The 24,566-nt window shown below is 44.9% G+C and overlaps 1 protein-coding gene across 2 annotated transcripts in view; it reads right to left on the bottom strand.

Moving 5' to 3' along the window:
• The window catches only part of LOC307080991 (UPF0606 protein KIAA1549), a 36,151-nt gene extending 11,690 nt beyond the window's left edge, over positions 1 to 24,461 (bottom strand). For both annotated transcript variants that reach the window (XM_079743987.1, XM_079743988.1), the window contains exons 1-11: positions 24,405 to 24,461; positions 23,287 to 23,550; positions 12,532 to 14,649; positions 12,318 to 12,406; positions 11,552 to 11,711; positions 11,136 to 11,266; positions 9,934 to 10,111; positions 9,502 to 9,561; positions 9,057 to 9,202; positions 6,155 to 6,332; positions 3,895 to 4,079 (exon numbers count right to left, since the gene is read on the bottom strand). In XM_079743987.1, coding sequence (XP_079600113.1) covers positions 3,895 to 4,079; positions 6,155 to 6,332; positions 9,057 to 9,202; positions 9,502 to 9,561; positions 9,934 to 10,111; positions 11,136 to 11,266; positions 11,552 to 11,711; positions 12,318 to 12,406; positions 12,532 to 14,649; positions 23,287 to 23,419 — 3,378 coding nt within the window. In that variant the 5' untranslated portion in view covers positions 23,420 to 23,550; positions 24,405 to 24,461. The remainder of the gene's footprint in view (positions 1 to 3,894; positions 4,080 to 6,154; positions 6,333 to 9,056; positions 9,203 to 9,501; positions 9,562 to 9,933; positions 10,112 to 11,135; positions 11,267 to 11,551; positions 11,712 to 12,317; positions 12,407 to 12,531; positions 14,650 to 23,286; positions 23,551 to 24,404) is intronic.
• Positions 24,462 to 24,566: the final 105 nt, after the last annotated feature.

Genomic DNA, 24,566 nt, shown 5'->3' with positions numbered 1-24,566 from the left:
AGAGAGAGGGAGAGGGAGAAAGAGAGATGGGGGGCACGAAACTGCTTTGTGATTTCTGAGTCAGTAGCTGACCACTGTGCCTTTGCAGGAAAGGGATTTACAACAGCGAGGCTATTTGAGTGTGAAGCCTTTGTGTTGCTGAAACAGCCTTCATAGTGGTGAAAGGAAAAATGATATATGTGTGTCTCTCAGTTTGCCTACATTTCATCATACTTTGTTCTCAGTATTCCAATCAGCATACAATGTGATCACTTTTGGAGTAAAAAGAGGAATACGATGCCAGTGTCAGAGCTGACATAATTGTCAGCACGACTTTATGTGTGTTAGTGTGGGACCACACACTTCCTTTCCTCACTCTCTCACAGAATATAAACACGTTGAGCTTCTGCAAGGCAGAAACACTCTCAGAAATCAATACCACAGCTATTTTAAAGCACACCATTCACAAAACTAATGCTCATCTCCTACACAACCACTAGTTATGAATCACCACGCAGCAGAATAGAATATCCCTCCCAGGGGAAGGGGGGGAACTAGGCGGATCCTACTGCTTCATTCATTGCATTATCTTGATGCGCCACAGCCTTTCCAATCACATCTATTACTACGACTGTATCTATTACTGGGCGATGATGGCCCGTTAGAGTGCGAGGTTAATCCCACCCATGTGTATTAAAGCCCCATGAGCTGGTATCATGTTGCCAGCACGGTGGATTGACTGAGCCCAGTAAGTAGCCATCATCATCGGGGGGAAATGTCGACTATCCTAAATGGGTGTGCTTGCTGAAAAGGAGCTCTGGTCGCTATGACGACAGAGTGTACCTCCTCCTTGGCCTTTCGCCCCGCGGAACTAGCCTTGTACCGCGAGTCCTCTTCCCTCCTGGTCTTTTGACGGGTTCTGGCAGTGGGTGTGCGATCTTGCACCGGCCTTTCCACCCCAACTGTATTTTTCTTTGATTCCTCTTTTCTCTTGTCATCATCCTCTTCCTCATCTTCTTCCTCCTCATCTTCCTCTCCTTCTTCTTCTTCTTCCTCCTCTTCTTCTTCTTCCTCCTCTTCTTCCTCGGTGCTGATCTTATGTACGGTATGTTGTGGTACTGGTGGTGGCTGTTTGATCCTTTTGGTTAAAAGCTCATAGCCCTGGGTGAAGGCAGTGATTGTGGGGAAACAAAACATGGTGAACTGCACTGCCTAAACAAATGTCAATGGTTCACTATACCTTTGTGTATATCTAAATGAAGAAAACAAAGGAACTAGGGGTATCTAGGCTACGCTGGGCTGTGTTTTGAACGTCATACTACATTTAACATGATAGCATCTGATACTCCCTTCAGTATTTGCATGTCATTAATAAAGCATTAGGTATCAAGTATCCACTATGAGCTACAGCTAGAGTCGGGACATCTACAACCAGGTGGATAGTATTTGTTTTTGTGGTTGGAGTCTTGGAAAAAGTGGGTAGTCGTTTGTTAAGTCACTTAAAGGTACATGTTGTAGTAATTAGTGGAGGCATCTACCAGTGAGGCTACAATGGCCTGCACTGGCCTGTAAGGTGCCAGTAGGTATTCCAAAATGTTGTCATCGTTTACGACAGCATCAAGCAGCCAAGTCTCAAGTGATGAGGGTTTTTTGATAGATTGATCAATTGTATTAAGTTATTTAGTCTATAGGACTTTAGGTCATAGCTTACACTTAAAATAGCATTTAGCCATTTATCCCTATGTAGCTAAAAAGAGGTTATTCTAAGGTAACAAAAACACAAAGATTCTTATTCTTCAATTTCTGCCAAGACTATTCCACTAGATGCCAGTAAATTCTACACACTGCACAATTAACTATTACTTTAACTTTTTAACAGTATATATTACCTACATTAATAATGAATGGCATAAGTTAATATAGAGCCAGTATGTAATATCAGTGTGGTAGTAAACGTAAAACAGCACTAGCAATGTCTTCTACTACGTCTACATGCTACCAGATGCTATGATGTACCTTCCCCCGTTCAGCGTCCTCCTCCTCTTCTTCCTCTTCTTCCTCATATTCCTCCTCCTCCTCCTCATCCTCCTCCTCACTATACCCTATGCCTGACTGTGGAAGTGTGGTCTTGGGCTCCCCGAATGAGCTGCTGGACTGTGTGTGGATGGAGACAGCACCGGTGTGTTAGGGAGAGAAAGGCTGAAAATGGCTTGGGGACTAAATTCTGTTTACACTACAGAGGAGATGCGGAGGTCTCTCTCTCTCTCTCTCTTTCTCTCTGTCTCTCTCTCTCTCTCTCTCTCTCTGTCTCTCTCTTTCTCTCTGTCTCTCTCTCTCTCTCTCTCTCTCTCCCTCTCTCTCTCTCTCTCTCTCTCTCTCTCTCTCTTTCACTCTTTCCAGATGACCAGTATAACTTCAGCATAAGGGAAGCAGCAGTGTTCATTCCAATTTGATTGATGTGAAATACCTACGTGAGCTGCATTGTAGTAAATAGACAGTCTGAGTCACACACCTTCCACTGTTCGCATCTGGACATTATTACTGAAACTGTATTTAAGGCAGTTGACAGGGTTTCACACAAATTGAAATTACTTCAGCGTTTTACGACTTCGTGACTTGCTAAATTCTCTCCATGGGGGCCCATGAAGGCCAGTGGAAGGGAATGGTTTTGATTAGAGTCATCAATCATGGGGTTTGATCCAAGTGATTGAGATAAGACTGATTAGTAACCCATCACTTAGTTTGTGTGGCAACGCAGCATTACCTTGAAATCTTTTGGGCATATTAGAAAGAGTAGGTGCAATAACCATTCAGAGATGGCACTGTCAAAGATGAGTGATCTAAACGTTTGGTGACTTGTTAACACCATAGGAGTTACCAGTGTTTTCCCTTCTGTTATCAAGAGTTGCATTGAGGGCAGCTGAGGACAAACAGCCCAGACAGAAGATGGATTAAGCACTGTATCTAAGCAGAGTGTTGGGCTGCTTGATATTGGATTGGAGTAGCACACTCCACTGATCTCATCCCAATCTCAATACATTTCACTTTGTAATGTAGATACTAGATCAACTTGAAATCTAGAGTTCCTAGTCGAATTCATTGGTTCTGGCTTCTGGTATTTTTATATTTATAAATATTGTATAATATTGACATGAAGGCATAATATAATACAAATAAAATACATAAAATATGTTTGAATGTAATCTCTAAGTTGTTTTATATATTTCATCCAGAGGAAAGGGAAAGGTCTTCTCTCAACGTGTAACAGTATGACAAGTGAGTAGAACCCTATACCATACATAAGTCATACATGTTTCAACAGTGAGGACCCATGAGGGGAAGTGGGGCCATGGGTCGAGATGTTGGAGATAAATCCCTGGTACGGGAGCAGACTCACAGGAGCCAGGGCTCTTGATAACAACTATCTCTCTGTTCTAAATAAAGTTGGAGAATGGACTGAAATGGCTGACAAAACCACTTAAGATAACGTCTGGGAAAAAAGATAACAGAGAGTGAGCGAGAGCTAGTCTACGGTGTTGTTGGTACGGACATATAACTGAATTAAAAAAACACAAAATGTTTACGAAGCCTTACATGTCATAAAATATACACTGGACTAAAGAAAGTGACTGTTGAGAACCAGTACACATCCCACTTTTAAAGTAGGGTTGTTCCATTAATGAAAAAACCCTCACACAAAACAACTTCCTCACTTCAAAAAAACCCAAAGAGAGAAAGGGCAACCAGCCGTCCTGTTGAAAATAGAAAAGAGCTTGAAAGAGCAGAAAGTGTTCTTTCTCTCCTTTGTCGTGGTTAGATACACATAAGGCGAGCGCATCCGAACACTTCCCCTGGTTGGATCCAATGCGTTTCCCAGGCCTCTCCCCTGGGGTGCAGGTCGAGGAGGGACAGTACCTTCTGTCTCTGCTGGATGGAGGTCATGGCGTCGGGCTGGAACTCCAGCTTGTCGGTGCGACACAGCTTCCAGTAGAGGATGGAGACGATGACGATGACCACCAGCAGGGGGATGACCACCCCGATGACGATCCACAGCACCGTGTTCTCCGCGTCCGGGGGCTGGGACACGACCTTCTCTACGGCTGGGGGAGGGAAAGGGACGTGTGGAGGGGGAGAGAGAGAGGGGGAGAGAGGGAGGGAGAGAGAAAGTGTATGTTGACGGCAGGGAAAAACACAGAGACTAACAGTTTCTTATTTTCTTTTCATTAGAGGTTTTTTTGGTTTGAATGACCTGAAAGGTCAACCTCTTGTTTGTCTTGGTATGGTAAATCCTTAATCAAAGCCTGGATGGAAAACAATGTCGCAAGTTATGTCTGTCTTGCCAGGCAGGGCGCCTGTTTTGCTGTTTTCTAATCGTAATCCTTAATCCAGGTTAAATAAAAAGAAATAAGGCTGTGTGGTAACAGAATGGGTGATGTCTCTAAGCCCATACTGCCGTGATCCTTCATTAGTATTTTAATAAGCCCACCTTTCCTCTTCTGGGGTCCTTCGTGAGGAGACTCCTGGCTACAGAGACTAAGGTGGCCTTCATAACTCTTCCACCCTGTTGTTTATATATTTAATGGGTAGACATTCAGCTCCAATGCTAATTCATCATTTCTTTGGCCATCATACATTATATTTACATCTTTAAGTGGACCTTAAGGGGACCTGAGGGTTCTAATTAATAAATAAGATACATGGACTGCATTTTTTAGCCACAACTACAGCCTGACAAGTGCTTTAAATTCCCAACCTCATTTTCCTCATAGGAACCAATAGATTTGCTTGTCCGTAGAGGTTAGGGTTTAGCTAGTTTCACAAATCAAGACTATAGATGAACAATCTAAAATCGTGTGGCAGACCAGCTCAAATGGGTTTCGGTTTTGTGCTTGGAGGCAGGGTTCTGAGAGTGTGTAATTGGCTTACAGCGAAACCAAACTCGGACAGTACAAGCAAACTTTCGGTTTACACCAACGCTCTTAGAAGACATGACTGTAAAAGTTTCAAATCAACACTCTGTAGAGCGGCCACTATAGAAATGCACACATTAAAATCCACTCCTGAAATCTTAATCCTCTTTTGCAAATGTGTTTCTCTTTGATAAAATATCTAGATAATTAAACAGGAATTAAGGCATAACAGTTGTTGAGTTCCGGCCTAGGCTCTGTGCCATCTCCCCCATAAATCCTAACACATAATAGGACTTCTTTATCACAGATTAGAGTTGAGATAACCTCCTCAGGGAAAACTTGATACTTTCCAGGAGGTGACGAAGGATTGAAAGAGCAGATCTATGTCTCTGATGACCCGCTCTAACTCCAACTGAACATTTAAACAATTATAGAAAAAAAAGAATGTAGCTCTTTAAAATGACATTTTGCACAGCCAATCACAAAAGCTGGCTCTAACATCTTACAGAGAACAACTGAGCTGTAGTTTGACTTTGCCTTCTTGGCCATACCAATTAACCTCGTGAAGCCAACCTAAATCTTGCTAGCTGACCTCAGGTTTTGCGTTGAGGAATTAGACTTGAACCAGCCCGACGTTAGCACTTTGGATCCAAAATGTACAAAATTGGCTGATCAGCGAACCAAATTGAAGGGTGTTGATGATCACGACACTCTATGATCACTTTAATTAATCAATGGAAATAAAATATCCATCAATTTAAACGCAAGCTAAAAAGTTTGGACTTGAAAATGGCACTTAAGGTGTTTACGTTAGAAATAAAGGCTCTGACTGGCTGAAGCTTATCCAAACGCCAGAAAAATTAGGGTGAGTGATTGCTGACTTTTCAGACTTAATGATCTGATTCTGGTCTGGCTGTGCAAGGCTAGCAACCAACGGGATTGCCCCATCAATCACAAGACCACAGGTCCAATGTCTCACCTTCTCATGGCTCCACTCATGCTCTTGTTTTTCTGAAGTCTTCCAAAGCCTTCAGAGAACACGTAATCAGTCCATCCAGACAGGGTCAGCAGCACGCTTTTGGACCAAATGAAACCATCCTGCCGTCCCAAATGTCAGCCATTGATCATGTCTGGACTTTGTGGTGTTCCCATGTGTTTTTTGTAACCATCTGGATTTGCTAATTAGCACATTTACCCAGAGGTACTCTCTCATGCGTTGGGAGAAATGTGTGAACCTGGATCCAGTGTGTTGAGGAGGTACTCACGCTGTGCCAGGATGCCCTGCACTCGGTGTCCCAGGACGATGGCAGCCCTCTGCACGTCCAGGCTGTTCAGCAGCGCGGCCGACTGGACCGCGGGCATCCTCTGTCCGCTGGGACCCTCCACGAAGTACACTATCTCCAGGGGGTTGTCCGCTCCCGTCAGCTCACTGAGGCTCACCACCTGGGGGTCAGGGAAGAGGCAGGGAGGATTGAGGGAGAGTTAACGAGAACCGCTCTGTCAGATCATGATCGTGATGGGTTAGGATGACAGAACTACACACGCGCGCGCACACACATGGTCGTGTGCACACAAGAGTATAATCATATCGCAACGATGACCTTGTCCTGGAAGCATGGCTACAATACACATCTTTATGCTAGCTCCAAAGTAGTAAAGCAGCTACTGACAAAGCAGTTTTGTGGCCCCCGTGTCTCTTTTTCTTTCTTACTTTCTATTGCTCTCCCTCTCTCTCTCATAACATTGACCACCCCATTTCGGAAGTATAGGAGCATAAGAATGTTAATAATGATAATAGTAATAATAATAATAATAATAATAGTAACGATGGTGTTTTGGTCCTTGTTTAGTTAGGCATTATTTGTCATTATGGGTTGAAATTGTCGTGTTTCAAACTGTGTCAGTGTTCCTCATGTGAGACATTGCGAAACAAGGTTTTGATTGCCTAAGGATACCGTACATTTACGTTTATTTAGGATTTAACATTAATACAACTCTATTGAGTACTCTCAAAATGGCTAATAACGCCAACAAAAGATCCCATGATGCATTCTGATGTGCAATACCTGAACAAAAGAGGTAGGGTGCTCACTTCCTGGTGCCCCTGTGTTTAATGAATGGAGCTTGGCTTCCTGTCTAAGATCTTAGAATCACACAAAGCCCAAAGGGAAGACAGCACAATGGGCATTACTCAAATCCATTAGCTGTGTATGAATGATCTTTTATGTTGTTTAATCTGTGTTTATATGATGTGCTCCTGGCAGCCTGGGGCACAGGACCTTACTGGTGTGACTAAGAAGCAGGTCATGCCTGGAATGAAAAAAGGGCTGAGCGGGCGTTTTTCATCCAAGGTTTAATTTGGTCATTGCAGGGTTAGCGACGCAGAAAGATCATGGGAGTGAGCGGTGGCTATGCTACAAGCTTCCAGCTCAGAGGCTCAACCTCCTATCTGTCTGGGGCCATACAGGGACCAGTCACAAGACAATGTTGTTTCTGTCACAACAGACTGACAAAATACATTTGAGGTGGCTCCCTACAGGAAACACATTGTGTGTATGAGAGAGAGAGAGAGAGAGAGAGAGAGAGAGAGAGAGAGATAGAGGGAGAGACAGGGAGAGAGAGAGAGAGAGAGAGAGAGAGAAAGAGAGAGAGATAGAGGGAGAGAGACAGAGAGAGACAGAGAGAGACAGGGAGAGAGAGAGAGAGAGAGCGATAGAGAGAGAGGGGCAGAGAGAGAGAGACAGATAGAAGGAGAGAGACAGAGAGAGACAGAGCTAGGAAGAGAGAGAAAAGAAAGATGGCATAGGAATAATTCAGTAGACGGTAAAGCCCCTGGAGTGGTGGCCACAGTATCAGACAGAAACACTTGGAGATGAGCCTTTCAAATGCAAGCAGGAAAATAAACAAATCTCGAACAAAGCAACGTCTTCAGTGAAAGGGTTCCCTGATGTCACCGGGAAAAAATACGGGCGCATGATTGGTATCGCATTAGAAAGCAAACGTTAATATTCATGAATTTCTAAGAAATAGAGGTTTCAAGTGCCGGCGTAGCTAGACATAGTGCTCTTCTGGGGAACAGACCCTGCATTACCTCAATCACATGCCTGCTGCCTGTATGACATCTTTACCTAGATATAATCTGCTATACAATAAGCTATATGAACTTGATGCAGGTCCGGTAAAAGGAGTCTAGTATGAAGTATTAAAATTAGTCAAATTAAAGAACTGCTCTTAGCGCAGCGACACAAAATATTCCCTTTTTGCGCTATCCTTCAGATATGCTACTTTTTTTAACCTATTTGGGTTAGTTGTTCATGAATATGCTAAAAGCAAGACAGTATGTTATGCTTGGGTTGCTTACACAGACCAGCCTTCAGACATTCATCAATCTTACAGACAGCTGACCCTGTGGGAGGAGAAACACACACGCACTGCCAGCCTGGGCGCAGATACAATGTCCAACACTCTGTTTTCCCACTACCTGTCCCCTCCTGCACTGCACTGCCTTGGGCTCGAAACTCCCTCTCACTTCCTGCTTTGTTTACAATGACAGAAAGGATAATGATAACATATGCTGTCTCAGCATCTCTGTGGCCGAGCACAGCCCTCAGGGGAAAACAGGATGTGAGCGCGAAAAGAAGGAAAACGGAGCAGACGAGGGAGAAGAACGGGCAGAATGGGATGTAGTGAGACGGGATGAATGGGATGCTGTCGCTGTGACGACCCTGTCACGGCGCCTTTAAAGCCCGACGGAGCAGGTGCAGAGGACCCCCACAAAAGGCAGATGCTGATTAGTAAAGCAGGGAGCCTTTCGGTGGCTCTGAACACTGCTGCGACACAGACATAATGTGCCCTAAGTACTCACGCTGGCTTTTTAACAGAGAACTCAATCCGGGGATTAATGATATAAATGGCGCAAACAAAAAGAGAGGCTTTAACCCGATTTAGTGAATAATCCTGAAACAGGCCGTTCACGCTTTCTTCGGTTCAAGGGTTGCGCGACGCCGGGAAATTGTGTAATCGTCAAACAAGCAGCTTAGGTTCATCGCCCCCCCGCAACCTGACATCTTCCGGACAAAATGCACCGGGATTGGGACATTCAGTGTGGGCTATCCCCAGGGCTGTGATCAGTGAGGTGAAGGGGAGAGAAGGGGACGGAGGCAGCACCTGTACACTGCTGTTGCCCACAGTGGTGGCTCTCTTGGCCCGCCGCACCGTCCCCATGGCCTCGCCCAGCAGCTGGGCCAGCTGGCGCTCTATCTTCGCCTGGAAGCTCGGGTCACCCACCCTGGGGTCCAGCACACCGAGGAGCACTACACACACACACACACACACACACACACACACACACACACACACACACACACACACACACACACACACACACACACACACACACACACACACACACACACACAAGAAGCTTTTATCTATATCAGCTTACAGTGACGTCAGGCACAATTCAGTATGAAGCCGATAGGGGTTATAGTCGTTGTGGTCATGGACGTATAGGCTGTGCACGTCGGGGATCAATCCCAGTAGCTCTGTGTGACACCACCATCTGCCGCCCATTCAGTAGGTGGGAGGGGGGGGGGATTGGAGTGTTCTTTACCTGTTCTCAACCAAGAGGATCGAAGAAGCTGTGTGGTGTTGAGCTCTGCATAGTGGAACGCTGTAGGGACACCGAAAGAGAAAAAGGTTGGTGCATTGCAAATAAACAGAATACGACTCACAGGCATGAATGGTTACGCATATTTACACTCCACAGACTAACAATCTTGTGGTTGAATTACTTAATTGAATAAATTATATATATTTTAGATATATAGTCTTGTTGGCAGGGCACTAGATGGAGTTGCAGAATATTAGCTGAAAGGAACAAATTCAAATACTTATATATTGCAGTAAAAGCACCGAGGGTATCAGAAAAATAGACATGCCCTGAGGCTTCTATTCATTACCGCCAAATGGTACGTTCAAGGCAAACATGAAAATGACATTGAAGATCGATTGATGGATGAATAGCTGCCACAGAAAGACTCACGCTCGGCTATCTCCAACACTGGGAAGCCCATGTAGTAGCTGAATTCCACCATGGTCAGCCGCAGCAGCAGGTTGGTGACCTCTGACCCAAGGAGGTAGCCCCTGGAGCCGCGCACGGCGAAGAAAATGTTCACCGGCTGCTGTTGGCGTCCAGGGCCAGCCATGGTAATGTTCACAATCTGAAACACGGTTGAAATGACACGATTTAGCAAGGGACCAAATAAAACTGGGCCATTTCACATCTGCTTTTGTTGGGTCCCATGACACATTTGTAGTTACAGAGGACGGTAAAAAGCCAAATCCTGAAGGTCGCTTTGATTGGTAGCCACCAAAACCAACGCCGTCAGACCAATACTACATTTACTTGAATCAAACCACTAAGACGTGACCTAGACGTCATGGATATAAGGAATGATAAAAAAGGCTTAACAGGCCATGTGTGTTAAAAATATATGGCCTGTGAAGCCCTTTAAGACTGCACCTCTGATTAAGATTAATACAAACTGAAATGGATTTAATTGAATTGATAAGAAACAATGGCCGCAATTCTGTGACTGAATCAAGTAAGTACGATAGTATACAGGTTTCCTCTGACAAGACGGGGTACGGCTGGGTTCTCTGTACTGCAGCCTAGCCTGCAGTTGTTTCCTCACTGTTTCCAGCCTCTTGTCCCGTGATGAAATCCAAACGCATCAACAGTTGTAATCAAATAGAGCAGCTGCTGTTTGATGCACTTCCCCCCCCCCCAGCCCAATCAAAGCTTCTCTCCGCTGCTGCAGAATCACCTCCCTCTGCTGGTGCGCTGGAGGCCGTCTGGGCTTCTTTGGTTCAACAACACAACAGCTAGCAGGGCTTCGAATGCACTGATGAAACACTGGCGTTATTTGCGCCAGAGTAGCCGACTTGGACTTCTATCAATGGTACAGGCCTCGCTTTCAGGTCAGCTCGCCAAGGGTTTCCAGCAACGACGAATGATGGCGTGGGTGGCCCGCTGATAAAACCAGCCACGTTTTTAAGGACGCCCGTGTAAGTATAGAACGCACTCTGTGCAGCGTCCTCAGACTGTGGGTTCAAACGTTTAAATAGAAACACGCAGAATAGCTGAGTAAGTGCTTGTTTGGTGGAGCCATCTGCCTGAGGTCGGGGAGAGAGGCGGCCGCGCTCTCCTCTCCGGTCCCTCCGCCGGCTCCTCCAGCGACTTACGTGCACAGTGAAGTTGGTGGACTCCTGCGCACGGCGGCGCACTTCCGCCAACGCCATGGTCAGGCCCTTCTCTATCCGCTCGCTGAAGTTGCAGGCCCGTACGTCCACGTTGCCCGGCACGAACTGCAGCACTGCACAGAGTAACGGGACGGGGGAGAGTCAGATCCGCTGATGAGAACGATACGGCGCACGGCCAGACATTGCAGCCGTCGCCGCATTAGAATCAGAAGTAGTGAGCATTTGTTTCTTTATCCCAATAAGATGTTTATCTGGGACCGATATAAATACATAACAATTTACAATGCTGGATATGATAGACTCTGGCCTTATCAGCACAAGCTAGTCTTAGACAAGCCAACAGAGTCAGTGGTTTCGATATGCAGATTGCAAGAGGGTTTTGTATGCCAGAGTTGTACCTGAATGGGCCAGGTACTTATTGTCAGGCAGGGTCCAGCCCGGAGCCACAGACAGAAAGCGGCGGCCAGACCTTCGCAGGGCGTTGGTGACAGCTATGGCCGTGTACACCACCGGGCCTGATACCACGCGGAAAACAAACTTGGGAGGAGGCACCAAAACCTATTGGAAAAACACAGGCAAAATTCTACAACAGAGAAACTCACACATCACCGCCACGCTAAATGATGTCCTGCTTCTTGCTTGTATAAGCAGTGTTTTACTTTTGGTATGATGCAGGCCACTGTTTCCTTTCGTGAGACTAGCTGGAACTACTGTTTGTTTATCACAGAAGAAGCAGAGATAAAGACAATTTTGTCGTCAGGATGAATATGATCACAATCCCATGCTCTTTCTTGCCAATGCGTATTGAGAAAGAAACATCACATGCACAAAAACAACAGAGAACAGAGACGTGTCTGCTCCAGCACCGTGGGCCCAACAGGGAGGACGATTATGTAACTTCGCATCAAACATCTGTTTAGCTCCAAGGTTTCACTGTGAAAAACATCTGAGCTCAGTGCAGCCCAGCGCCGTGTCTTGCATTTGTTTTTACAACAATATTTCTGCATTAATGTGTATCTTGTGATTATTTTAGCAAAACAAAAAAGTAGTAAACGAAATCACTATCGTGATTGTGTCATGAAATTATACCATGAATACTGTGGATCATAACGTTAACGTTAAAATATATTTTTGTTGTGATGCTGTAGAGTTACAGTACATTACCTGCAGTTCAACAGGTTTGTTGAATTCACTCTTCAGGATATCTCTGATCTGGGTTTTGGCATATCCGACGGTGGCCCCGGGGGGGAAACCTTTTGTGGAGGAGGGGGAATAAATTTCTATTCCCTTGCGCATCCTTTTACGAAGAAATGTTCATGAAATATAATAAAAACACAAGTGAATAAATAAATACATGAATAAAACAATGCAAACATACCGACTCTAACTGCATACGCGGGATTGTCGATGCTGCAGAGATACTGCCTCGCCTGCGGTGTCGTTGCCGGGCTCTTGCCCGTAGTGACCGAGGTGGTTATCAGAGTGGTGACAGCTTCAGGGTGACCGGTAGTAGGGATAGATGTTGTGATGTGAGAAGTAGTGGCCGCGGCAGTGGTAGTAACTGGGAGCATAAGAGAGGTGGTGTTATCTTCAGCCAAAGCTGTCGGTGTCACAGGATGGCCCTCGGTCGGTTCTCCGCTCACACCCTCGTCGCCGATCATTATGGGAGGAAGCCACGTGTCGCTGGGTGAGGGTTCCATTGAGGACGATTGGACGGTGGCGTTGGGAGTGGCGCTGATGGTAGTGCTGGGAGTGGCTTCGCCTGGGGCAGGGGTGCCATCGGGGGCAGGAGTGTCATCGGGGGCTGGAGTGTCATCGGGGGCTGGAGTGTCATCAGGGGCCGGTGAGGCGGAGGTGACGGGTGTGGGGGCCGAGCTAGCGCTCAGGACGGGTGTGACGGAGCTAGCGCCGAGGGGGATCGTCTCTGTGGTGAACCAGTACACGTCCGACGGCGAAGAAGAGAGGAGGACGTCGTCGGGAAGCACGGCTGTGGCGTCGGCCAGAGCGGACCCGGAGTCGGTGTAGTAAGAGCTGTCGGACCCCGCGTCTGGTGTGGGGGCCAACTGCGTGGTGGAGACCTCTGCCTCCCAGATCGGAGAAGCGTCAACAAAGGATGGAGAGGTCGCGATGGAGGAGTGCTCTGACATGCTGACTGGCTGGAGACCCAGCGCTGTGTCGTTCCCTGGGCTGGTGTCGTTGAGAGGCTCGTAGCCCGCGTAAGGTCCCGAGGACTCCTCCTCGGCCCACGCGCCCTCGTCCGTCGGCCCGTCGCCTCCGAACAAAGAGGTGTGCGCGTGGCTCGGGTCTACCGTGAAAGTCCTGGTGGGCGCCAAGTGCGTGGTGCTGATGGACATCTTGGACACGGGGCCGGAGATGGTGCCGTTCCCCCTGAGCTCGGCGCCGGTGTTCAGGCTGGTGTTCTCCTTGGTCAGCTGGGTGGTGTAGTACTCTATGCTGTTCATGTCGGGCAAGAGGAGGTCCGTGGCTTGGATGGTGAAGGCCTCGGACCAATCCTCGTCCAAGGCTCCCGTGGCGTCCCTCTCAACCGGGGGGGTGGGCTCAAAGGCGGGATGGACGGAGGAGGACAGGGGGGGCGGATAAACGGACGTGGGAGTACCGGCGGAGTTGAGGGGCGGGCCGAGACTCAGAGAGGGCGACACGAAATGCGGGAGGAAAGAGGACATGGTCACTCCGACCCGGGTGGGGAAGGACGTGTCGTAGCTTTCTGAGGCCGACTCCTCCAGGTCGTACATGTCCGAAGGCAGGTTGGAGACCAGGGCGTAGTCGTCTCCCTCCGAGCCCAGGAAGGACATGGTCTCCATGTATTCCCCGGAGCCCCAGTCCTTATCCATGGTGTTGGTAGGGAAGATGTCTACGGGTAGGGCCTCCGTGGGTTCAGATGGAGCGGCTGTGGGGTGGGGGCTGAAAAAAGGCAGGTAGCTGGGGGCCAGTGTCTCAGTGTCGCGCTCTCTAGAATTAAGTGGGGCTTTGCTTTGGTTTTGCGTTGGTGGAGATTCATCTAGGTTCTTCTGGTCAGAGTAGAGGTGAACAAGCTGTGGCCCTAAGGAAGCTGAGGGCGTGGAATTTGATTGGGGTGGTTGCTTTGATATCGTCACAATGGACGTTTTCTTCAACAGATCCCTTGCTCGCCTTGATGAAGGGCCCTCAAAATCCGGACCCGATCCGGGCGTCAACGATCTGAGAGCAGGTGTTGTGCGAGTTAATACCTGCTCCGCGAGTAGGTCACTTGAGGTAAAGGCTTTGGGGTTTTGAGAAGGTGAAAGGCCCCAGTGGGAAAATGCCCTGTCAGCAGCATCAGAACCAGAGTTTAGTGTCGGCTCCTGTGGCTGGCCGTCGGAGGATTGTGTCACTGCAGTAGATTCAGGGTCTAGCGATGCTGCAGTGAAGGAGACTGGTCGATTTTGAGGGGAGAATCGCAAGTTTGGGCCGTCAGGAGGGGAACTGTCTGCTGTGAGGGAATCCAACCAGTGTTTGTCTGGAACATAAAAGCAAAGCATTTGAAACAGAAAAGTTGCAAAAACAGATCAATACGATGTCAGAATGAGAGGAGGGAAACTAGAATATTCTGTTTTTGTGGAATATTACATTAACCCTAATCAATATTAAACAAATAAGTAAGCAGAACCGACCACAAAGACAATAAACTGTATTTATGCAAGGTGAAATTATTTTGTTCCCGTTTAGTATTCATCTCAAGAGCAAAAGGTGAAAGAGTGATTAATAGACTGCGCAGCACGTCCTGTAGGTTGGGGAAGATTTATTTTTCACATTATTCCCTTGCCTGACTGAAACTTTTGTCAGACCAGTTACATTTACAGCTACATACTGTAATTAACTTTAATAGAGTGTGATGCAAAAGGGTAAATAAATAAAACAGCTACTTTGAGAGTAGCATAGCCGTATTTTATTCTTTTTATAACCCATTCTATGTTATAAAATAATGAAAACAGGTGATCTGCTTGGGTAAAATTTGTTGCATGACGTAGGGCTGCCCCTTTAAGAAATGCAGTGTACTGTCCTGATTTAACTGACCTTCTTCACTTGAACTTCAGCTAAGGGTGGGGCAATTATCTACTTGAGGAAACTAGACTCTAAAGCCTTTAAAGCACTTGAAAATCGGAAAGGGGTAACATTTGGCAGGGGACAATCAGTAAAGCCTTACTTGTGAGGTAATGCAGTACTGCCAAATTTGGTCCTGTTGATGAGGTATAGTTTATAACCCAATTTGTCACAAGCATGACAGCCTCCATGTTACTTGACATCATGGATGATCTAATCTGGACGCTGCCATGATAACTAAAGGCAGTCCCAACCCTAGGACACAGGGATGTGGCCAGGACTAAAAAGGAAGTGCCAGTAACAGCTGTCACTGGTGCAATGCAAGTCTTGAATAATTTTCAATAGTATTAGTTTAAATTGTTCCTGAGAGCTATATTAACTTCAGTATCCCTATGCTTTTGTGGCTTGCTTGGAGCACGTTGAATCCAGTGCCATCGAGTATGAGCTGACATTTTATAAACCAGAAAAAGAAAAGAGATTTTATTGAATCTTATGTCATATATAAGACCACAAACTCACCCACTTTTCAACTTAACTGAAAGCATTAGCTGGTCAGCCTTATAGAAGTTCCACACTGATTCCATGTCTCCCGTTTGATAGTTGCAGAACAATACTTACAATAAAATACCATATAACAAAATAAACCTATAATCTATAACAGAAGAGGAGGTTAAAGGAGCCAGACTCTGAGCCATCTCCTTATGTGTGTCACCAACAACACCTTCCCAGAATCAGCAACAAAACAACTCGTCAACAGACCTCAGACGAATCAGACTTCAAAACAACCACCACATCAGTGGAGGGTTATTTTTATCCTGACCACCATGGAACCGATCCCCAGTCAAAACAATAAATACAGAAAAAGCATGACAATGACTGAATGTGCATCTGGGGCTACAACATAACTTTTCTGCATCACTAGATCATATAACCCCTGTCTGAGGCAGCAGTCAGCCTTTGGTTTCCCTCTGGGGACCACTCCCAGCTAAATTACACCCCGGGCTGCTGCTTTAATTGAGTCAACATGCATTTCAGAACTGTGTCTCCTGGATCAGAGCAAGCAGAGACGTCCGTCCGTCTCTGAGCTGCGCACGTTGCCAGACAGCCGCACGGAACACTGGGCCAAGTGTTTGAACCCTGAAGTGATTCAGGGCACCGCTGCACACACACACACACACACACACACATCATGGAGCACCCACACACGCATACACGTGCATGCACACACAGACACACACACGCATACACACACAGACACGCACACATGCTTGCACAGGCACACATTGATAAGTTGATTTATTTATATGAACACATTTTTTTGGAATAAGATCCTATAAATTCTTCCATAAAGAATTGAGTTCATGCAAAGTGACTGCAATGATTGGGTGGGGAAGCAGACATTTATTTATTATTTATTGATTAATCCCGAAAATAGCATGTAATTATTATTGAAACATGGAACAGTATTTATCGGGCTTCAAAGAAAGAAATACAGAGAATAACAAAGAGATGCTGAAAAGAAAAAAGTGGCAAAATGAAGGCAAATTTAGCAATTATGTTGTGTGATTTTTGGATAATCCTGTAATCGTTAAATCAGCATAGATAATAAGTACAAGCATTGGCAATAAGACAAATAGAGATGGCCTTAACCCTAATGAAAACTAAATAACTACAAGGCTACGAATATCGCAAACTATTGCGAATCATACCACAGGGATGTTTGCTATTACAATGTACACTGAGTTCCTTCCGCATCCTTAACTCTCTGTTGACCCAGAAATCTCATTAAATCATGCTAATGCTGCCTGTGCCTGTCTTTGGAAGGTTTATTAGGAAGCCTAATAATCTCTATGATTAGATTCCAAAGGGAAAGTTGACATTCCTATGAGCAACAGTTGGCCAAGATCTCATAATCCTACGCTATGACGAGCTAGCAGCTAAACTTAAATTATTCAAACTGGAAACTGACGTGATATAATGAACATGCAGAACTGACAGCCCCAGACGGCTTTCGAGAAGGGGGAGGTGGGTCGTTGTGGGGGTTAACATTACAGCAGGCAATAAGGTGACCAAGACCCCAGGACCAAGCCACGCTGCCACCTGCCTCCAGAAACATGAGCGTGTCATACCAGGCCTAGCGGAGTAACCAGCCTGCAACCTCAAATCACATCACAGCCAGACCCTGCTGGCTAAGGGACAGAACTGCAGTCTCTCTCTCTCGCTCTCTCTCTCTCTCTCTCTCTCTCTCTCTCTCTCTCTCTCTCTCTCTCTCTCTCTCTCTCTCTCGCTCGCTCTCTCTCTCTCTCTCTCTCTCTCAATAGGTTGGTATTCACCTAAGATAACCCTTACTTCGCTGCCTATCTAATTGATAGGCAGACTAAATATGGCTTCTTCTCCCTATGGATAAAAAATTAACCAGAGCTTGATTGATCATCCCATTCCAACTCCTCGTTGCAAAAATGTTAAATTGGCCAACTCGGGTTATAATGAAATATATGGATGCAATAAAGATTCATTAGTGTGACATCATCCACTTGGAATTAATATGGCAGCAATCATTTATTCATTACATGAATATCCCACGGTAATGAACATCTATTTATATTGAATATATACTGAAGCTTACTTATACCTGGCTTCTACACCACTGAGTCGAATTAACATGTGGCTAAGCTTGCCAGTTCACTTGTTTCAATTTTCTGTATTTGTTTTGAATCTTTGTAGATAGTAGAAATCCTGGCCAAAACATGTTGCCTAGCAGGGGCTGGAGAGTGAAAAAAGGACCACGTTCTGCCTGCTTCTTCGCCTGGTTCCCTGTTGTTGTTTCTATACCAATCAACCTTAATATGAAGCTCCACAAGTCACAACAAAAGCATAATCTATCATTGTATGATTTACTACAGAATATTCCGTTTCTTCAGCAGTGTATTGACAGCCTGAAGTCAACCACACGTTGAAAGTGAAAGTACTCATTTTATAAGAACTGCCACCCCTTTCATTGAAAGATTCAAGTTACTGGAACAGGCAAACATCTGCAGAGCACACATTAAAATGAATACACGCACACACACATACACACATGCAGCCACACAAATCATGCACATCCCTGAAGAAAAGCACACATTAAAGCAAATGCATACACACACACACACACACACACACACGCATCTTTATAGGAAAGCATTGAGTGCAATATGTGTGAAGAAATTTGAGCTACTAATTACAGACAATTTTTTTACTTTCAATGATGTAATTTCGTAGTTTTCCCAGACTTGCATGAAACCCAAAAACGTTAATATGATTGCTCTTTAATTTTGTATGAAAAATAAAAAAAATGTGAAGGGAGCGAGAGAAGAAGAAAGGGGTGATAGGATCTTAATACGAGCCAACTACAACCCCACACACGGTTCTGTTTTCAGCAGAGACCCTTGCGTGACTGGCTCGGTACAGCTGGCGGGGGCCGCACAGCCTAAGTGAAGCCCAACAATCAGGGCTCCACTCTGTTGACGTTTGGTTCATTGTGAAGGCTTTTAAGATGGGAGGGAGGGAACTCCACTTGCTTTTATCAGTATTTATCAGAGTTCAATTCATTATTTTTTATCAAGGAGCAAAAGATCGAAATAAAAACATCAGTTTCCCCCCCGACTTATCCCGCACTCACAGGGTTTCTTCTCAACCATATTTCTCCTGAGGCTCCAACGATTGCTTTTAAAGTTCACTCCTCACAATCAAACCCTTGAATCTGAATCCATTACCGGCTTGTTTATTGCAACTTCCGTGCAACTTTTTCAGTTTGCATTTTATATTTCAGTTAGCCTAGTCCTCAACAGGGAGCTTCAGGTTGACAGATTATTAAGCCCTTCAAATGAGGTCATTGTCTGGCATGACCTACAGCTAGCCTAGCAACGGACATGAGACTCAGCTCAAGTCTGCTATTCATCAAATACTCCTGTGGTCCGCCGTAGCTTATCCGCAGGGAATCCATTTTGGGATAAGAGCAAATGAGAGGCAGGAAGGGAGGGCATGGAGAAAGGAAGGAAAAAACAACCTCACACAAGAAAATACAAAACCATCGCTTAGTCATAGCAGCCCGAAAATTTGAATATATCCGGAGATCTGAGGGAAGCACTGACACACACTCACTTACTAACAGTGACCCCCCCCCCCCACCCTCGACACACACACACAGCTCAAATTTTCTGAGAAAGACAGGACGGCGGGTAACTGGAGAGGCCCTGAGGAGAGCATCACTCAGCAGTCAACTAAAGGCCCCAAAAGCCCCTTCCTATTGGTCAATCACACAAACTCTTCGTCGATGACCCAACAGCCCTTCCACTTACAACACTGGCTCTGTGTCAGCAAGGCCTTCAGTGTAATCAGTGGGAGGATAAGCACCTGTGCAAGGTTGTGTCTGGTTTCAATGTGAGGCCCGAGTTTGAGGCGAGCGCAACAAGGGGCGCCGGCTGAACCACGCCATCTGCTCTGATAAATAAATAAACAAACCAACAGGCAGACGTTTCATTGGTGCAAATTGTGATGTCGGCTCACCAGCACAATATGGCCTTGGCGTGAGCGTCTGCCAAGTCCTGGGCTTGGCCTTGGCCATTTCTCCAGTTTACAGGCCTTCTTCTCAGCTCAGTGTAAACACACACTCTATTATTAATTTCCGGTGAAGGCTTCTTTCATTGCGGGAAATTAGATGCCACAGCTTAAGCTAACTCCCGTTGATCAATGAGTTGCTTTGTAGGTTTGGGTTGAATCCATTACATTTAAAGGAATCCAAATAACATTTATCACATAGTAGTAGTAGTAGAAGCGCATAACCCCAATTCTCACTGGTCCATGCTTCATAGGCTCCACTTAGTTTAGTTTTTTTGCATTTGGTATTCTCACTGCACATGAAAAGAAAAGAAAAGAAATAAATAATTGTAATGTTTGTAGGATAATGTCCAGGAAAATAGTTAACAATTAATGCAACCTCAAAGATTTGCGGAAACATGCTCTTTTGGAAACCCCAAATCATAACCTTCATTATACTGACCTATTGGCCTACATGGTGGTAGCCGATTTATAAAAAATAAATAAGTGAAATGATATATATAAAGATATTATAATAATTAGTGGTACACAAATATATTTCCTAACCACAGGCAACCTTAACCTAACTTCAAGCCTGCCTCTATGGTACATGATATGTAACTACTATGCAAGATAACCATGACCCTTGATCTAAAATGAGTGAGAGTTGGTTTATATATCTAAATACTGTCAAAAACAACCTCCTCAACTCTTACTCTCTTATTCTCCTTGACCTGCCCTTAACCAGGAGCCCGGCCTGCAAGGCTCTCAATCGGACCAAAGGATCTGGCTTTTGGATGTTTCTGCCCATTAATCTGCAACTGGCTCCCTGCTCTGATGAATAATGAATGGCCATATTGTCATCCCACAAAGATCACATTTCACATGGCAACGGACTCCACTGGTAATTAGCCAGGACTCTACTGGCCCCCCCAATCGGCAGGCTGCACTGAAACGTGGTGGAAGGACTTGGGACTGAACAAGTCCCAAGTTAACGTTAAATACAATAATAAATACATTTTGAGTTTTTCCCCGATACATTTTAACAGGACAACAGCTATGATCAGAACAAATGGGAGGGTAGTACTAGTAGAAAAAATGAGAATAGAAATGTGGGTCTGGAGGAGAAATTTGCCCTGGATCCACATGCTCTGTTTGACCTTGAAACTATAAACAGCTCTCCTCACAGGCGAACATCATGGTCTATCACTTTATAAATGCTAGGAAAACATAGAATTTCAGGGGTTTTTAAAGGTTTGTTTTGATCAACAATGTATACTTATTTAACTAATATGAAATAAAGACTCTACCATAGCCTGAATGAAGTCTGAAAGCAAGGACAACAGAACATACAATCAATAATTTGATTGATTGGTTCTAAATGAACTGCTGTGGCACGTTTGGCAAGTTCCTTCAACAGTCAAGTGTTCTCATATCATCACCGCTAATTGGCTAATTTTAAGCGTAGCCGCTAATTCCTCTGTTGCTTAATGTTTCGGCATTGCTCAATAAATGCAGAAATTAGCAGTCGGTGCTGTCAGAAACTGCCCCTACCTCAAGGGTAAAAACATTTTAACTTTTTTACACGATTTCATAGAAATCTGATGCTTCACAGGGCTTAGAGCGCCAAAGAAGGCTCAGGATGATTTGAACCAGCTTGAACAGATTCATGCTGTTAAGGGGCTCCAGGCCGAGGTGCCCGTCCTTGTTGAATGTCCTGCAGATCATACTATGGTAACCGAAAGCAACCCGAAACATAAAAAACAAACCCTCACTGAACACAAATACTTTTGTATTTCCCTGCAAAGGATGGCAACTGCTCCCTAATAACCACGCCTTGACACAAAATAGTCTGTGAATGCGGAAAATCAATAAAACGGCTGTTATCCACAGCGAAAGGGGAGCAAGGCTATCTTGAAGCAGCCCTCACATTTAAAAGAAGAACGTTCCAAGTTTACTTTCGGGCTTGGGCTTATCGCATTGAGCAACGACCTCCTTATCTGCAGAGCAGCAAGATAAAGGTAGCCTCTCCGCCATCACAGGTGTCAGCAGACACATCTGGAAGGAAATCTCCAGACCCCTCACCTCAGCCTACCTCTCTGCAGACAGGGAGGCCGGCGTTCCCAGGGGCCCTTGCTGGGTGTCAGCGTTTCACACACGCTAGACTGTGCAGCACAGTGACCAGAATAGTTCCGTATTGCCAATTGCACATTGTGTGATTGTGTGTGGTGTTTTTTTCAATTCCCTTTACATCCCGACATCAATCGAAAATCAAAGGCCTTACAAAATCCGGTATCTTAGGCTGTCGCAGGCCTGTAATAGGCCTGCCCAATCATTTTGCCCCAAATAAATGATTGGATGGCATACCTGTCTTTCCACCAACCTACACGGCTACCTGCACACACTCTGCCCATACACTCAGTGCACATCCCCAGAGGTTTTGAAAGGTCAGGCAGACCTATTGCTAAAGCTAGCAAGCTAGCGATGTGTTTTTGGGGAGTGGCTTTGAGGCCTGAAAGGATAGGCTGCACTTTTTCAGTTGGATCCTTTCAGAATCTAGCTTACTCTGGCTTGTTTGCTGAAATTGCCTACTCTACCTTTAATGGCCATTGCATTGTTGGTATGGCCGGTACTAATAGTGTGTGTGTGTATGTGTGTGTGTGTGTGTGTGTGTGTGTGTGTGTGTGTGTGTGTGTGTGTGTGTGTGATGATGATGAACAGCATGTCATGTGTCCTCTGATGTAAACTCTGTTAACACTGGGTTGAAGATATGATCAAGGGTCTATACGTCCATTTATTGGCCACATTACGTGTGATGTGATGAATACATTTATCAAAGACCCAGATTGAAAAAGTGTTGCGTACATACAAAGTTGTTAACAGATGGTCTATAACCCTCATGGTCTATAACCCTATCATGGTCTATAACCCTAAAACCTCACAAATGTTGTTTCTTTAATAGTTCACCACAGTCCATTGATGCCTTATGATGAAAAAGACCAATAGATTACTTTTGGTTAACATTATATATAATATTCTGAAATTAGACCTATAATCCATCTTAAAGCATGCCCTATTTGCCACCTATGTTCTGACTTTGGTCATTAAACAAAAAGTGCATTCGCCTGAAAACAAGATCTAGTTTTGTTTTGAATGTGGGTGCAGAGTTAAGTCATGTGGTTAGTATGTTGGACTCCTATCCTTACCCTCACAGCAGGTAGGGGTCAGATAGGTACCAGTCATCATGAAATGCATCTCCAATTCACTGTTAGTTACTTTGGATAAGTGTCTACTAAATGATAAAATTCATGACAAATGAATGCTGAATCAAACACCTCCACAACACCTTTTTCAAAAGCTACTAAGGGTCAGTTTGCATGTCCATGTAGAATTAGTCAACACCTACATGATTAATCGAATTGGCTCAATAACTACAAAAATAAAAATAAAATAAAAGATTGTGTGTGCATCTTACCTGCGACGTGTGGACTGGCTTGGATGACCGTAAACAAAATCGTCAGTCCCAGAAACATCCCAAATAGTCCACTGGCACACCAGTAACCCTTGAACATCCCCATTGGACCCACGGATGAGTCGAAGCTGCCCATTGTAATGTATGATCAAGGCATTATATCTATACTAATGAAATGCATGCATTCCAAAAGTAAGTCTGGGTGGTGGGTTGGTTGTGAAGGTTTAGTTTATGACTCCTGTTCCCCACGTGGGATGATTGTTCAATCTGAAAAACACAAGAGGAGAATAATCCTTAGCCATGCTTAAAAACAAACCCAATGGTTAATTCAAGGGGCACACAAACTCCTAAATGGTCCAGAATAATGTTCACACTTCTTTGAAGGACCTATTTTGTTCTGGAGGCTTCTAAAGGCTGTCCGCATATTTTTAGGGACGCAATTACTATGTTCTACTTTGTCACATTCTAGCAATATGCATAATATCATTTTATTCCAGATGATATTATTGATAAAAAAAAATACAGACTCAACACCGACTCATGAACCGTGCGGACACCGGCTGTATCTCTATTAAATTATAATTAGACACAGGCCCAGCAATTCATATTAACGTACAAGGCTATCCACGTTGAGCACTCATACATTGAAATGTGGATGAATGTGCCTGTATGTCCGAATGAGAGGCAACTTCAAAAAAACTAACCACCCTATTCATTTTTTTTTTTTTTATTGTATGGCTATACTGAACCACCCAAAAGATAACGGTGCTGAAACAGCACCCGATGTTTCACAAAGAACAGACGTGCATCATGTACTAGCCTAACAAAGCGCACCGGAGTGCGCAGATCAACACTAGGGAGCCCGTCAATGGAAAGCTAACCCGACTTATTATCAGGGCTCTCATCATTGTACAGTAGCCTCTTGTCCTACATCCCGTCCCGTTACTTTCAGGCTTAGCGGTCATGTGGCTCTTTACGTCGCCACATAAAGCATGCGTCTCCAGGTAGCAGTACACCTTAACAAAACTAATGTTAACTTATTCGTATAAAAACGTATATCCCGACAGTGAAATAATGATGTTCTAGTACTGCAAATACTGAAGCTGCGTTCAGAGACTTACCAAAAAGAGCAGACCCACGTTGAATTCCTTTGTCTGGACACCAAATTTTAACCCCGTTAAATCATACAACTTTATCTGAAGTCTTGGAATTCAACATAAATATCTGTTAACCATTGTAGAGTTTTTTAATCACATTTATTAGCACCATTTCATCTGGCACTC

This window comes from Pollachius pollachius, assembly GCF_949987615.1.
Source record: "Pollachius pollachius genome assembly, chromosome: 9".
Classification (NCBI taxonomy): domain Eukaryota; kingdom Metazoa; phylum Chordata; class Actinopteri; order Gadiformes; family Gadidae; genus Pollachius; species Pollachius pollachius.
This window is presented reverse-complemented; position numbering and strand designations above follow the sequence as displayed.